The following is a 17369-nucleotide window of genomic DNA, read 5'->3' on the forward strand; positions in this document are numbered from 1 at the left end:
ATTTTGCACTAAATTATCAGATAGTTATTGATATATCGGATCGGTAAAATAATCGGTAATTTTACCGATACACCGATATGCCTATATCGGCCGATACCGATAGAGTACCGATTAATTGGTCACATCCCTAGAAAATACTAATGTACAAATGTCTTTTAATTTTCATGTAATAAGAGGATTATATTACACGCATTCTTCTGTCTGGAGGCTCGCTCTAAAAACTGCAATATTGCTACAGTGTAACCTTGATAACTTGAACTTGAGTGGAAAAAGAAATAATCGAGGTATCAAGGATTTGGACTTAACAAGGTTTCAAGTTATTGAGGGCCAAAATCGCCAACTTCGAGTTATAAGAGGTCTAAAGTTTACTGAGCCTTCTGAACATCGACACAACATATGTTGCTCAACTGACATTGTACGTACGCACCCTGCACTTAGACTATTGAGGTCCGTGCGACTAAAACTTCGAGTTATAGAGGTGAGGTAAAATTAGTATTCAGTGTTATGAACAATTCAAGGGGATTACAAAAAATTCGGGATGTTGAGATTCAAGTTATCAAGGTTCCACTCTATTATAATAATATACATATCTTCTTGGAAACACTGTGCTCTTTTCGTTGCATTAAGCAGTATCTTGATATCTTCAATACACTAGACGTTATTTATCAATGTTTTCAGTTAGCAGACTATTGCGATTGTCAGAAAATAAGTGTTTGCATGTTGAAAATATTCTTTCCAGTTCACAACATGCCACTGGACAGTATTTGTTAGTTTCATTTCTCGTGTTGATATCCTGATGTAAAATGGATTTTTATGTAATCAGGATTTTCAAATAAGTAAGTTTCAGTTGTGGAAAACTCGGGCAAATACTGAACATGCCCCCCCCCCCTTCACAACACCAAATTCACCCATCGCAGGAACTGCAAACCTGGGTTTCTAGAATCTAACTGCTTCTCCAATTCAGCTTCTCCTGGTACTATTTTCTTTTGAGCAATATCGAGATTTGATGGACAAAGGAAGAAAAAATTAATCTTCGTCCGTTCAAAACTATCAACGAAATTTTACCATGTCTTTAATACTTCATTTAAGATTCAAATTAGCTACATTTTGATTCAAATTAACAACTACAGACATACCACAATGGCACAGAGTATGCTTTGTGACATTGGTTTGGATGGCCTAGTGCGGGGAATCAACCTGCAAACACTCCAAATGTGAATCCATCACCTTAACCTCGATTTTACTTTTTTCAGGGGACCAAGTTTAAAAAAAAACTTAAAATGTCGGAAAATGTAAATTCGAGGAAAATTTTATAACATTTTGCTGCGTTGGAACCATCAAGATTGAATGTATAATGTAAAAAAGGTAAAGTGTTCCCCTGTGCTTAGCACCACGCCATGAAGGCGTATAGGGGGTGTACATAATGTGGGAAAACTTAAAATCCAGGAACATAAAACTGGGATTCCACTGTATACAACAACATTGTCCACAAAAATGAACATAAGTTTAATAAAATCACAGTGTCTAGGCCTACAAATGTTTTCTGTTACCAAAAATGGAAGTTCTGTTTGAGCATGGTTAATTTGCATTTTGGCAAATTTCCATTTAAGTCACCATAAACTACTCTAAATACCTGAAATGTTTAGAGCATACTTGACAATAAATAACTCTGCTGGCAGTGGTAAACGAATCGTTGCCTTCTACCCATTGTTGGACCAATATGCTGTTATTTCTCTCCTTCGGCATTTCTTGTCACTTTTGCAGTACACAGAGACACACACAGATTTCCTCAAATTACCCCAGTGCTGTCCCTTGAATTTGGAAATGTGACTCGCCTCTGAAAGTTCAGCAAAGGTGGTATTTCATTATCTTCACAACTAGACCACCTGAAAGGCTTTGAGATGAGTTTTGGAATGTCCTTGACCCAACTAATGACCAGACGAGGTAGGTTATTTTTTAATGCTGACACGAAGAATGGAGAAAATTAAGCAGACAAACTTGAAAAACAATTACATGAAAATTACTCCCAAAATATGCAAATTATATGCACGTTAAGCTTAAATATACACTAACGTCCCAAATATGAATTTATAAGCAATAAAACTTTTCCAGAGTAATCCACATCAAGTGAAATGGATAAATCCGTTGAGAGATTATGAATTTTCCTTAAGGTAAAAACGGGGAAATATGCAAAAATGCACCCCCTAGCTCATAACCCATCCCCTTCGTGCCAGTTTTCCTAAAAGATTGCAAAATGAGGACTGATTCTGGGCACACCACTGACTTCTTGCACAATTATATAATAATTCTCTCTCTTGTGAATAAATGGCTTTATTCACTCACTGTCACAATTCACAAAAGAGAGACAGGGTTTATGTGTGAGAAGAGAGTTCAACTATGTTACTGCTATGAATGTAAGGAACTTATATCTCTCGTCCTTAAGACTTGTAATTCTTATATGGGTCCGGCAATATATATCTATCATTTTAATATACGAGGCGTATTCAGAAAGTAAGTACCGAAATGGTTTAAAAAATAAAGTAAAATAGTTCCGTACCTTTTTTTATTTGCATTGCATTCTACAGACCTTAAACTACTTTTCTACGTAGTTCCCACCATTGTTCAAGCATTTCTCGTAGCGTGGCACTAGTTTTTGTATCCCATCATCATATAATGTTCCCACCTGTGTCGAAAGCCATCCATGCACTGCTGCTTCGACGTCGTCATCCTCGTCGAAATGCAGACCAGCAAGAAAAACTTCTTCAGATGAAGAAAAAGATGGTAGTCACTTGGTGCCAAGTTAGGGCTGTTTGCGGATGAACAAATTGTTCCCAGCCGAATGACCTGATGAAATTTTGAGTTTGTTGGGCCGTATGCAGACGAGCATTGTCGTGAAGCAACACAATGCCTTCGCTAAGCATTCCGCGTCTTTTGTTTTGAATTGCACGACTCAGCCGGATTAATGTGTCACAGCAGGCATCTTTCTTGGGGGTCTGTCCTCTAGGCAAGAATTCAGCCATTCTTGCATTGAGGAAACAAATCACAGACCAGACTTCACAGTCGGCGGGCCGATTGATTTTCTTGAACATTTCAAACCTTCAGAAAACTACGAAGAAAAAGCATGACCTGCTCCCACGCGTGCCTGTGCCTAACTAACGGATGAAGGACGTCAGCGAGAACTCACACTGCATCGCTACAGCTGCAATATTTGCAAACGGTACTTACTTTACGAATACGCCTTGTATTTCCTGTAGTAACACAATACAGATAATGTAAAGCAAGATAGTGGTAATTCATAGATAGCATAATGCCATTTGTAAAACAATAATGCAACACTGTTTACTTCATCTTATTTTTTTAGAAATCACATTAATAATAATAATTATTCCGTGTTAGCCCTCGCAGAGTCGACGAACAAAATTATCCATTACAGACACGAGCATTGCAAGTGGCATTGGCTGGACATCTTCCCTAATTCTTCTCTTCAGGGTCTCAAAGCTAGAGATACATGTTCAAAAACTTGTCTCTTGAGGTACCCCCACAGATAGAAATCGTAGACAGTCAGTCAGTGTGAGCTACCATACAGTGTACCATTCATTACTTTTAATATACACCTCTACCACAAAAGCAGGGTGTTCAGGGTCGAACGTGTCTTTGCTACAGAAATGGCATCCCTCGTTCTCTCACCTAGCATGCTGGGTTTCATTTCTACTGTGGGGCCATAAGGAATACCAACCTTTGAAAGTAGTAGATATATTGCCGAACCCTATACCTAGATATTAATTTCAGTAACTCCTGACACAATCCACATGTACTTGTTGTTTCACTAGTCACTAATTTCACATGTTGGCAGGGGCCACTAAGATTGATATAACCGTTACAAGTCACAGCGAAAGTTAGCAATTTGCTTAACTAATACTCTAGCCTTGCTAAACCCGAAAGTTTATGGCTGCAGCAATATAAGCCTTCCAACAGTCCCTATCCTGGGCAAGTTCATTCCAATCTTTCCCATCCCTTCCTCTTGCCTTTAGGTCCATCTCAACGTTATCCCTCCATCTTTGCCTTGTCCTTCCTACAGGCAATTTGCTTGCATGTATGTATCTAACTAAGTTTTATATTGTCAAGTTTCATTGCCTTTTTCCTCTGAAGGACCGATGGGCGAACTGTATCAACTGGAGTTGACAAAGAACGGGAAAGAAGGGATAAGTTACCGGACAGAGCCAAGGATAGGGACAGAGAGAGGGATCGAGACAGAGAGAGAAGGGATGAAAGGCGTCGCAGTCACGGAAGAAGCCCCGAAAAGGAGAGGAACAAGGGACATTCGGAGAAGAACCGCTGCCACAGCAGAGACAAGAGCAGGGGTAACAGCAGGGAAAGAAGCAGAGGTCGCAGCGGAGAAAGAAGCAGGGGGCATAGTAGAGATAGGAGCAGAGAACGAGACCATTACCGTAGCTACAAAGATTCAAAGGAGAGGTAGGTAAGAAATTTGAAAAGATTACATATTTTTTTAAAGAAAATAAGTTGTTCTTGTTTTGTAAGTAATCAGATTGTGTTTGATTGAAAATAAATGTATAAACTCAGTATTCATCAACTTTATAAAAACTTCAGGATGTTCTGATATGAGACTTTTCATATTTTGGGGAATGAGAGATGTAACAATCACAGCGAACCTTAGTACTCACGTTTTCCACGAAGCTGTTTTTTTAATTTTGGTGGCCACCATTCTTGTTGGAACTTGTTGCTTGGTGCGTTTCTGTTGTTCGTTTTTTTCTTGATTGCTGCTAGGTGCGCTATTGTCTCTTATCTGCTTGCACCCATGTTGTTTACTGGTGTAAATAGCTGCAGTAGAGGAATCCGTGCGTTGTGTGCATCGTGCACTTCCAACCCAAACTGAACGTCGATGGTGGACAAACACACCACACATGGATTCTCCTACTGAAGCAAATAACACCGGTGAACAGCAGAGGACACAGATGCAGGCAGATAGATGACAACAGTGCCCCTAGCGGCAATCTAGGAACAAAAAACAACAGAAACGCACCAAGCAACAAGTTCCAACGAGGATGGTGATAATGGCCAACAAAATTAACGAACAATAAATACTGAGAAACTAATACTGACTTCTATCCACGAAGCTGCTTTTTCTTTTTCGATTAATTTCAGTGCCCACTGCCACCATCCTCGGTGGAACTTGCTGTACTGTTGCTTGACGTGCGTCTTTTGTTTGTAGTTCTCTGGCTGTTGCTGTTGTAGGTGCGCAAAGTAGCGCACAAACCCAATTCCAAAATAGCTGTTAAACTGAACAAACACAAACGGTACTTCCTCTCCCCCCTTGATAACCCAGGTGTATACGATGCAGAGTGTGAATGCAAGACACATTACATTGGCAGGTCCATCAGATCTGTCAATGAAAGAATCCAACAGCACCTAGCAGATGCGAAAAAAGCCCAACCCACTACTGGTCTTGCTAAACATATCAAATACAATAGCCATAAAATTCAAAAGGTTCAAGTCAAACACACTGCCCACATGCTCGTAGACACCAAAATCAAGGAAACGCTCGCCATAATGCACTTCCCGCACAAGCTAAACATTGATAGCGGGCAAGCACACCACACTTTGATTCCTCTACTACAACAGTTAAAGCCCAGAAATATCAGACGACACAGACCAAGATGCACAGTTAACAACAGCGCACCTAGCGGCAGCCAGAGAACTACAAACAAAAGATGCACGCCAAGCAACAATACAGCAAGTTCCAATGAGGAAAATGAGAACTAAATTAAAAAACAGCCTCGTGTGAAAACTTGAGTTCTAAGTTTCTGTGTAATTATGAGATTTTTGTGTGATGAATTGATTTATTGTACTTAGTTTTTTCTGCCACTTTGGCTAATTGCAAATTTTGTGTGATAAAGTATTCATATAAAGTTCACTGTGTGCATGCAGATGTTTGTGTGTGTGTGAATAAGAGTATACTGATTTGATATAAAATAGTAAACGTTGAAGATACTGGTTGGTTCATTTACATCATTAACCCTTAGATGCTGAAACTGCTTTCCATGATATTAGCCTCAATGCCAGTACCTTTCAAGTGCAAATTTTGAAATTATGCATTGTTCACACTAAAAAATTATTATCTGTTAAACTATGGATGCTAGAGTTGGAAATCATACCTCTTAGTGGTCCCTTATGTACAAATATTTACAAGGAAGAAATTACTGGAGTAATTTTTGACAGTAAGAATAGTTGCCGTCTTGTGTATTGTTATGAGTCCATTTTTTACTCACACTGTTTAGAGCGGAATTTCAACCACTCCACAATATCCTCTGTAGCAATTGAACCCCGGGAGCCCTTCATTACAAGATGTTTAAAAAGCTAAATGGTTACATTCAAGATTATGTTTGTAAGGTGAAGTGGGGAATTTTTCGTTTCTACACCTCCCCTTTTTGTTGACTAAATTTTTAATCTTGTACTACTGGCCCGATGATACCATATGGTATCATGGTGCTGATTACGAAATGAATTTGCTTTTTGGACTTTATACTCTTGTGTTTGGGTGGAAACTCTGACACAGGTCTGGAGCAAGCCTGGGAAATTCACTGATGACCCCCCCTCCCCGCAACATATCCATGCCACATTTCCAAACAGTGTGTCACATTTTGGCTCATTATTCAACTTGTATGACACCCAGGAACATGAAACATGTTTCATTCTCTTCAGACACGTCCATTCTTTGAAAAGAATACTGTAGTTCCCACGCTCTCCTCAAAATATTGGGTGAAGAGGGTGCAAACTCCAGATGTTTATGTTTTTTCCCATTGAAATTCGGTGGTGGTGCCCCCAAGCCCCTTCCTCGGTCCGGCATTTTGAATTGTACACGGTTGCATGCGCTGATGTTTTAGCTGCAAAACAAAAGTTATTCGAAGTAGATTGCTCCCATGGTGCTTGAGTTATAACAATTTTCCTCCAAAGAGTGTTCGAATTTAAAATTCCCGCCGAGAAGCCTGGGCCAGAACGGGGTTACTTGCGTCAACCTGCTCGGCCATCTAAAGGTTAAATGTCAATGCTTTAAGGGTAGTTGATTATCGCCCTCCCCTAGAAATCTTATATATCACACTGTTTACATGTGTCCATCCATTCTGGACACTTATCAATATATCAAACTACTGGAACTGTAGATACAAAAATACGAATAGTCGTGAACTGATGTCACAAAGTGAGTAGCATTTTGCACGAGGATAGTTGGGGCCTATTTTGGGGGAGGTGGAGGGCATAATCGAACTTGGGACTTAAGTTGGAGGGGGAATACAATGGAGAAGTTGTCCATCTCATTGAAATAACATCCAGAACTATTTTACTAAATAACTGTTACGTTTGAGAAATTATAAAAACTACTGTTTTGATAGTTGTTCCTTACGTCACAGGAGATTATCAAAAATATCCTTGTAAATTTTTAATAGCCTGAAAATTTGGGGGTCAATTTACCCCCCCCCCCCAACTCCTTGCCCTTGCCAAGTTACACCTGTGACCTTCAAATCTAATACAAGTGACTTCACAGCGCAAAGAGTCTGGTGATCTCAAAGCAACTTGGAAAAACTTTCTCGCAACTATGGTTTAACTGAAGAAAACAATTACTTCAGGCACATCTGCCAGTGGCCACAACCATTCCCTCCTCACTGCCTCTATCCTATTCCTTTCCTTTCCTAGCAGATCGAAAAAGCAGCAGGGCCAAGTTGCAGAAAGGGTATGGCTCATCGCACCAAATTCGAACACCATCTTGGTAACGCACCGTATTTCATCTTGTCATAATGCTTTCATGATTAGGGAGGCTTGTTAGTTTAAATCTCTCAGCATAAGTACACTCTAACAACGAAAACATTTAATCTTGGCCTGGCCTCAGAAGACTAAATACAGAGCTAGATCAAGAAGGGGTTTGAATATGGTGCAATAAGTGAGACCAGTTGCAGAAAGTCGGCAGTGAAGATGTGAGGCGATGCATCTGATAGGGACAGAGGGAAATTCGTAGACAACGATGCCAATGCCTCCTTCGCACTTCTTCATACTATTGTTAAGAAAGGAACTAACGACACACTCGAAATTGTGATTCCTTTCAACATCCAACCGAGGCTTAAATCACCCACCCTGGGAATCGAATATTGTCATGTCTGCAAAATCAAAATCCGAAAAGAAAATAATGGTTCTCCTTTTGCAATACCTGTTGCAGGCACACCCGAAGATCTCCAAGGGATTTTACTGCAAGGGATTTTGCTGATGAATTGGCTCGTGAAAAGGAAAGACAACGGAAAGAAAAAGAGAAAGAAAAGGAGAAGGAGAAAGATCGTGACAAACATAGGTATGTGGAAGAGGAGAATTATTATTTTTCACCCTAAAATCATGATTAAAATTATACCTTAGAAATACATGAAAAGCTTACACCAACCTTATTAATATAAATGTCGCGTACTCTTGACACATACCTGTAACCTCAGGCCTTTCACAGCATTATGCGGCTTCTCCAGGAGGATTGGACAAGACTAAAAAAATTGTATGAGCTCATTTTATGGTTTAAAGGTTGGGGGGGAGGGGAGTTTGTTACCCTGTTAAGTTGTTTCCTCCCTAATTCTAACATTACTTTTTTTTATACACAAAATGAGCCTATTAAATTTTAATCTAGTTCAATCCTGAGGAAGCTGCATGTGAAGAAAGGCTAGAGGTTAATGCACACATATATGCCAAAGTAACATATTAGTAGAACTACATTGCATTAAATGTTAGCTTCCATTTAATTGGGGTTCCACTTACTGTTTTTTATTCTATTAGTTCTAGATTGTGACTTTCGTGGATGGTTTTCCAAAATTCCTGTGAAATATGCAATCATAATTTTTATACTGCAACAAAATTGCGTGCAAGTAAGAGATTTAATTCTGGTGGAATTTTTAATAGTTTGATCATTGCATGATATCGGCATTTGTATCACCAAAATAGCACTAACGTGTCCTTACACTGTTAATCCACCAACATCCACCATGTATATTTTCTTGCTTAAACAACAGTTCCAATTATCAATTATTGTAAACAATTGGTAATCTAAAGAAAGTGAGAGGGGAAGGGTGTTATTACAGGCTCGAAAATATTTATTTTGTTTCCAATGATGTTGGGTCCTTTAAGAATTAGGTAGTTTTTATTTTAGTAAGTCGGACAGATTAATCAGTACTCCTAGTAGTATCAACTTATATAGATATATTGAGTTAAGGTAAATTGCTGATAATTATGGTAATGTGATATTTCTATAATTAGCTTATAATTTAGTGCAAAATTATGCCATGTCTTACTCCACCCTTGAGAGAGTCCTGGTAAACTGAAATGAGATACCGTATTTACTCACATATAATGCGCACGTTTTTCTGAAATTTTCGCTCCCAAAAAATGTGCTGCGTATTATGCACGGAATAATTCGGACAGCCAACATGAAACCGTACAGGGTCATTCCATGATTTTGAGACACTTGCATTGATTTTGCATGTTTACGGAACCCTATCATGTTATATATTGTTGTAAAGCTTAAATCCTGCAGTTTCTGAATATGGCAACAGTATTCCATTTCAAGATAACTACACTAATGTGAAATGCACTTGAAATAAGTTCATCACAAAATGAAGGAACGTTCCAATTTCTAAGGTGCTTTGGATGAAAGAAAACAATAATTAAAATATATTACTGGCCAAATAATAATATATAGAGTTTGTAAATTCCTTAATGGAAGAAATCTTGTGCTGCTAACTGCTAGTTGGAAGGTCCTGAATGTGCCTTGTATAAATGTTACATTAGTCAGAAAAGTATATATTTTGAAGTTCTTTTAGAAAAAGTAAAGAACAAAAGAGCAAAACCACGTATAAAAGTTTGAAGGCCATTTCACATGATTTTTCACTTTGTAATGTAATGTTCTGCGACACCAAGAAAAGCAGTGTGACTCTGGCAGAATTCGAGCATGCACCTTCCATCACATGGGATGCATGTCAGCAGTATTTGTTGGGCGAGAAATAATATAATATAACTTCCTGGGCATTGCAAATCCATAATGTAATTTTGATCTCCCTTTCTACTATTACAGAATAAATATGGTGGTTAAAGAGTGAAAGCTTTGGGATGCTAAACACAGCGGAGGGAGAAGGGGGAAGTGGCATGGGTTGGAGACTTGTTATTGTTTACACAAGAGGATATTCTCCTCTTGGTCCACTCATTGAATAGGTATGATGTTATTCGCTCTTGATCAGCATAACAAGAGCTTTACGACCTACAACTAAGGAAGCTTTTCTTGAAACTGGATTGTACTGCGCATTATATACGAGGTATAATTTTTGGTAACTTTTTACCCATCAAAAACCAGGGTGCGCATTATACACGCACGCACACTATACACTTGTAAATACGGTATCATATTTAAACAATAAAAAGTACTATTAATAGTTACTTTTTGTATTGTAGTAGTATTTTAAAATGTATCATTAGTATGATTGAAACAAGTAATGAGCCAAACTACTATTTCTTATGATTTAAAACCTGTTTTCCATTTTCCTTGCAGACATTCACACAGTAGAAGCTGAGTGATCTAGTGTTAGAACCTAGTGTTTTTTTAATCTGACAAAGTAATTAACTTTAACATCAGGACAAAGGATGTTGTTGTTAAAAGTTCAAAAAAAAACCATCTACAGTGAGAAAGTGTGTGTGTCCCTTTCCCTTAAAAATGCAACAAAAAAACAGGGACAAAAGTTTTTGAAGTTTTTTTGCCGCAGGGATCCAGTGTGTGTACCATCAGACATTTTCTTTCAGGTGTGCTGGTATTTTTTTTTTCATTATTAATCTGATTTATTTTGTAAAACAGATTGTTTTTATTTTAAGCTTGAGTTGATTGTAAAATTAAAAACTAATGCATTTGCCGTTTCCGTCCAATGCATGTATGGAAAATCCCAAATAAAAACAAAATCACATTGTCTCTCAGTCTCGGACACTTAACGAATTACAGGTCATAAGTAAAACATCAGAAATAATAATTATTTGCATAAATTCAAACACATTTGATCCAGAGGAACTTTCTGCAGAATTAGCATTATTATAAGAGATGTTGCTCTTGAGAACAGTATTTTTTTTTATTTATTAATAAGGAGCTGGCTTTCTAAATATAACAATTACAATAAATTTGTAACTTTTACAGACATGAAAAATGTATTTGACCCCTCACATGATACTTTAATATTTTAAACATGAGAGAAGAGGGGGAATTATACCTAAGGGAGACATTTAGTTTGAGCATTCTCAAACCAAAGTATTGTGTTTCTATGGGCCAGAAACATGTGTGACTTGTAGCTTCAGGATAAATTTTCAAATATGAAATGTGAATTCACATGTGAATAAAAGTAACTGAAAATAAGTGTCTCACATGACAGAATAAAATATTTGAGAAAGGTACTATGAAGTGACTAAACAGTATGATACCTTTGTGCAGATTTATGATGTATCTGATTACACACATACTTTGTTGGAAATAAATTGAATCACACCTTTGGAAGAAATTACTTGACTAAAGGATCATGATTTGTCTTCTCACCGATTTGCATTGTGTACTTATTTTTATATTTTCCAATTAATTATATTATATTTTCCAAGCTAATTTTGGACCTACGGCTCTTACATTTTGCTTGCCATATAAATGTACTTAATGATAAATTGCAGGTTTTCTTTTGTCAAAAATATTGTAAATGCATATTTTAAAATATTTGCATGTTGTGCAGATTGGTCTTGGCTTACGTTTTTTTAAGAAAGAAATTACCCATACAAAGTTGTTTGTTCAGTAATATGGGTTTTTACATTTTCTGTATTAATATATAAAAATGATAAAACCTATAACATTGATTAAATTTTTGGCATGGGAAATTTGATGTTACTATTACAATATTGGGTACAAAAAAAAAGGATCCAGCTTTAAATAATCTATATGGATCAAGGATGTTATAACCTCATTTTGTAGTGTACTATGTTGACAGTTACAAACTTAGCTGAGGAACAGCTAACTTTTCTGATGGTATTTTTCTTTAACTATATGTATGTATGTATAAGTACAAGGAAAGCTTTTCTGCCACATTGCATCTTCTATGCACTTGACTATGGTGACAGTCTTTAATGTTATTGACAAGGCACCTAACTGTACGTATTAGTTCTGATTGATACAAAAAAGGGGTCTAGTAAGACAATAAGATACTTGACAGCAGTTGATTTGCTATGACCACCATGTAACAGGCATATTTTCTATAATAGGTCAGTCATAACTGTCTCAAACCTAACATATCATAGGAACGTATTTCTGGTTGTAAAGATGTGTTTACTGGTACACTGGTCATGATCACCTCCTCTTTGTTTTACCTCAGGTTATTACTGGTACACTGTTTAACATGGTAATATTACTTCATCGGTAATATTCCTTCATTAATATGCATAATATAACTTGTTTTCTCTGGGATATAACATGAATTGCATGTTGTTTTGGAAAATTGCATAGTTTCCTCTCTATAATTAATTTGTTGGCATATTTTCCCTCATAACATTGAATACGAGTATGCATTTGTAATAGAACGATTTACAAAATATGCAGGGCATAGCAACCTCACGTAAACAGAATACCTCTGAGTTGTTAATTGAAAATAAAATTGATTTCATTTATACTGTGTATAAAATGTGTGATGTGAATTTTGTGTGTAGCAAAGAAATAAATTTCGTAAACAGCCAACATCATTTACTGGTCATGTACATATATTTAAACCATCTGGGAGCATATTTGGCACAAGAAAAGTGCTTATGCTGCGTAACGCTGTAGGAGAAACATGATATCTTGTGAATATTTGAGTAAAGCAGAAAATAACAGAAAAACAATGTCATTTCTTTCATTTGTAAGAAGATCATTGTACTGGTATGAAGTAGTGCAATTCATTTTTTTAAAAGAATCAATGTCCAACAAAGAGACACGAAAAGTGAGTTAAAAAAATAGTAGAGATGTTTCATGTTCTGAAAATGTATACAGTATGTTGTGAAATGTAGTGATTATAAAATGTGTTTGATAGGAAAATGTCTCTCTTTATTTCTTTCTACAAAGAGACCACCATTATGATTTGCTGTAAATAATTAGTATGTCTGGCTCAGGAAGAATGCAATTGAAATTCTGAAAGTTCTTCTTCTTTGAAGTTTTATTTGATAGGTTTCTACAAATCTGAAGAAAGTAAGGCAGTCACTTATATATAGAGGCATGCATATTTCGAAAACACGAAATGTGAAATAACACATTGTAATGTTAATTTTTCATGTTTCTGAAAGGTGTGAGGTGCACTTTACTGCCCCATTTTGTCACGAAATGATGCAAAATGCGAAATAGACTCCTAAACATGAAATTTAGAGGTTATTTACAGACACGACACTTTCTGAAGATTGAAATATCCTATGAGTTATGCAATTCACAGGAAAATTTATTAATTCTGCTGTAAATACTTGAGAAGCAAAAATCGACCACTTTATACAGGAATAAACTTAATATACTTTAGTAACTAAAACAATGTGCTATTAGAAGGAATATGTTTATTTTGTGTAATAAGTGCAGTTTTTAAATCAAAATTAGTATTATATTCACAATTTTAAAACCACAATTTCATTTTGTACCACATTTGATCCGATATTTCACCGCTATAACACCAAAATTTATTTACTGCTTTTGAAACCGAAATTCACTCTGTTTTTGTACTGACATTTTTGATTTTATATCGTATTTACTCATGTATAATGCACACTTTTTTCCAAAATTGTTGTCCCCAAAAACTGTGGTGCATATTATGCACGGAATAATTCGGGCAGCCAACATGAAACCGTACATGATTTTGTGTGTTTACGGAACCCTATCATCTTATACATAGTTGTAAAGCTTAAATTCTGTAGTTTCTGAATATGGAAATAGTATTCCATTCAAGATGGCGATACTGATATGTGGTTGAAATGAACTCATCACAAAATGAAGGAACATTCTGAATTTTATGGTACTTTGGATGAAAGAAAAGATAAGGAAATAATAATTAAAATGTATTAATGGCCTAATAATATGACATATTTGGAGTGTGTAAATGCCTTAATGGAAGAAATCTTTTGCTGAAAGAAAAGAAAAGGAAAAAGGAAATAATAATTAAAATGTATTACTGGCCAAATAATATGGCATATTTGGAGTGTGTAAATAAATGGCTTAATGGAAGAAATCTTTTGCAACTAACTGCTAATTTGAAGGCCCTGAATGTGTCTCCTATAAATGTTACGTTAGTCATGGAAAAAGTATATATTTTAAAAGGTTTTTTTTTTTTAAGAAAAAGTAGAGGAAATTAGCAAAACTGCATATAAGAGTCTAAAGGTTATGTTCTGCTACACTAACAAAAGCAGTCCGTTCTGGCGGAATTCATGCATGCACCTCGTACAACTAACAAAGCCATTTCTTGCATCTGAATTATACAAGATATAATTGTTTGTCACTTTTCCCTATCAAAAACCACGCATGTGCATTATATATGCGTAAGTACGGTATTTACCAAAAATATGTGCCTCTACTTATATACTTCAAGAAACCTGATCAAGAATAACACAAAGCATACTTATCACTAGAGGCACATATTTTTGGTAAATAAAACAAATTTTGGTATAAAAACTGAGTCAATTTCGGGTTCAAAAGCAGTAAATAAAATAAAATATCGGTGTTATAGCGGTGAAAAATTGGATCAAAAGTGGTATATAAAAAGACATTTTGGTTTTAAAATTGTGAATATAATCCTAAATTTGATTTATAAACATTCCACAGAATTAACATTTTACTTCTAATAGCCCATTTATGTAGTTATCTGAGTATTAAGTTTATTTCTGTGTAAAGGAATCAATTTTGTTTCTCCAATGTTAACAGCAGAATTAATCAATTTTCCGGGAATTGCATAACTCTCAGGATAATCCAGACCTCGGAAGGTGCCGCATCGGTGAATGAACCCTACATTTCGTGTTTGAGTTAATTTCGCTTTTTGCAGTTCATTTCGCATTATTTCGTGACAAAACATGGTCACAAAATGCATCTCACACCTTTCAAAAATATGAAAAATTAACACTACAATGTGTTTTTTCAAATTTCGTTTTTTCGTCAAAAACGAAATATGCATGCCCCTACTTATCACATGTATTTGAACAGTATTTATGAGTGGTTTTCTCTGCATTTTCATAATGGACCACAAATAAGTAATAATATCACTTAAAATTCCATGTGTAATAGAATGCATAACAAATTCCATCTTATTTAGAGCTGGAGCTGCAATTCACTTTTATTTCATTTTTACAAGTCAATAATGAAATAAAGGTTGATGTTCCTCTGTTACATATTAGGTGAAGAGTATTACATTCATAGAAGATATTGTTTTTATACTGTAAGAGGAAGTGCTTCCTAATTATATTTCAAAAGAGTGCAGTTTGTAAAACTTAAATAAACATTTTCAAGAAAAATCTCCACTACCCATGCAAGCCAGTGATTAAACATTCTTGTATTTTTTTTACAAGAACAAGAAAATGAGTATTGTGATTAATATCACAAATATGATTCTCATTGACCTGGAAAATGTGGAAAAGTCGGAAAAAATTTACAAAGATAAGGAAATATCAGGTAATTTTATAAAAGTACAGTAGCTGTATGTATTTGTAATACTCCCCTTTTCTAGCCCTTTAATGGATCATTGATTTTCTTTCTTGCCACCATGTTAACCCATCCGCTTACCATTTAAATGCCAATTTTTTTTGCCATGAAATACCATTTAAATTTGGCTATCTCCCGTGAAGGTTGCACAGCAAGACAAGATGTCAAATATTGTTTAAACTATCCAAGCAATTTACGTGAAAATTTTATATATTGAGGTGGAAGTATAGTAATAAGTATGCACATATGCAGTTTACTTGAAAGATAATTAGAAACTCACCTAATAAATTTGATCACACACATCGTTGCATTCCATTTCCATTTCTCAACCTTTTATATTTTTCCTGCCACAGCCACCTCTTCCTCACTTTCACTACATTCTTCAATTTCACTAACATAAAATGAACCCCCGTGTTCATCTCCCCTTCCAAAATCCACATTTTCCTTTTCATCGCTATTGAAAAGCAACTTTTCAATCGCAGAATCATCTACAACATGTTTGCAAGACGTAACAAATGAAGGTTTGTTTACATGAGAAATTACTGAACAAAACACGCTTGAAATGGTATGAAAAACTTAGCAGCACAAACATACACGTCATAGATTTGAAAGATCATACAACCTCTGCCATCTATTGAATGAAAAAGGAACTACATGATGAAAATCGGGAACCCGTCGATTCGACGACTAGGTAAGCAGATGGGTTAACCATTTTTAACATTTCAGTAGATCCCTGATTTTGCCCTGAGAAGTTCAAAAATGTTGACTTCAGCCTTGCTCCAATGGAGCGAAGTACAGCATGTTTCAAAAAGAATATACGTATTACAAAGTATTATTTTGTCTAAACTATCGATCGCTGCGCCCCGGCTCGGCTATTAGAGAAACGAATACATAGTCTAGTTTATATACTAGCCGCTAGATGTCAGTTGTGTTCTGTTTTGCTTGGTAACCGTCAGTTGTTTGAAATGGCTACTCCGCAGCAGAAATCATTTTGTGTTCTCGAGTTTTCGAAGTGCAATTCCGTGATTACAGTGCAAAGACGTTTCAGGTTGAGGTACCAAATTGATCCTCCGAATGGGTGGAACATTCGCAGATGGTATCGACAGTTTGTAGATACAGGATGTGTATGTAAAGGAAAGAGTCCTGGCCGCCCTCGTGTTCCTGAAGAAAATGTTGCACGAATTCAAACTGCTTTCCAACGTAGCCCTTGAAAATCAACTCCTCGTGCCAGTTGGGAGTTACAGCTTCCTACAACAACAATTTGGCGTGTTTTGAGACGTCGGCTGGTTATGAAGCCGTACAAGGTACAGCTGTTACAAGCTCTGCGTCCTGATGACAAACGCAAACGTGTGGCATTTTGTAACGAGATTCTTGATGCTATTGACAATGACAACACTTTCGTACAACGCATCGTGTTTAGTGATGAAGCTGCGTTTCATGTCAGTGGTCAGGTAAACAAACATAATGTTCGCATTTGGGGCCTACAGAACCCACATGCATTCATTGAACATGTACGAGATTCGCCCAAAGTGAATGTGTTTTGCGCGATATCCCTATCATCTGTTTACAGCCCATTCTTCTTTGATGGAAACACGGTTAACGGTCAGCAGTATCTCTCTATGTT

General features: G+C 36.3%; 1 protein-coding gene across 4 annotated transcripts in view; it reads left to right on the top strand.

The window, feature by feature from the left end:
• Positions 1-13117, top strand: part of LOC145977758 (pre-mRNA-splicing factor 38B-like) — a 29760-nt gene extending 16643 nt beyond the window's left edge. The window contains exons 8-10 of one of the 4 annotated variants that reach the window (XM_083110023.1): positions 4150-4473; positions 8225-8353; positions 10583-13117. In XM_083110023.1, the coding sequence (XP_082966149.1) occupies positions 4150-4473; positions 8225-8353; positions 10583-10604 (475 nt within the window). In that variant the 3' untranslated portion in view covers positions 10605-13117. Of the gene's footprint in view, positions 1-4149; positions 4478-8224; positions 8354-10582 lie in introns of those variants that run through there. The other 3 variants (XM_083110026.1, XM_083110024.1, XM_083110025.1) reach the window with 3 other exon arrangements.
• The last annotated feature ends 4252 nt before the right edge of the window (positions 13118-17369 follow it).

This window comes from Lepisma saccharinum, chromosome 23, assembly GCF_977018435.1.
Source record: "Lepisma saccharinum chromosome 23, izLepSacc3.1, whole genome shotgun sequence".
Lineage (NCBI taxonomy): Eukaryota > Metazoa > Arthropoda > Insecta > Zygentoma > Lepismatidae > Lepisma > Lepisma saccharinum.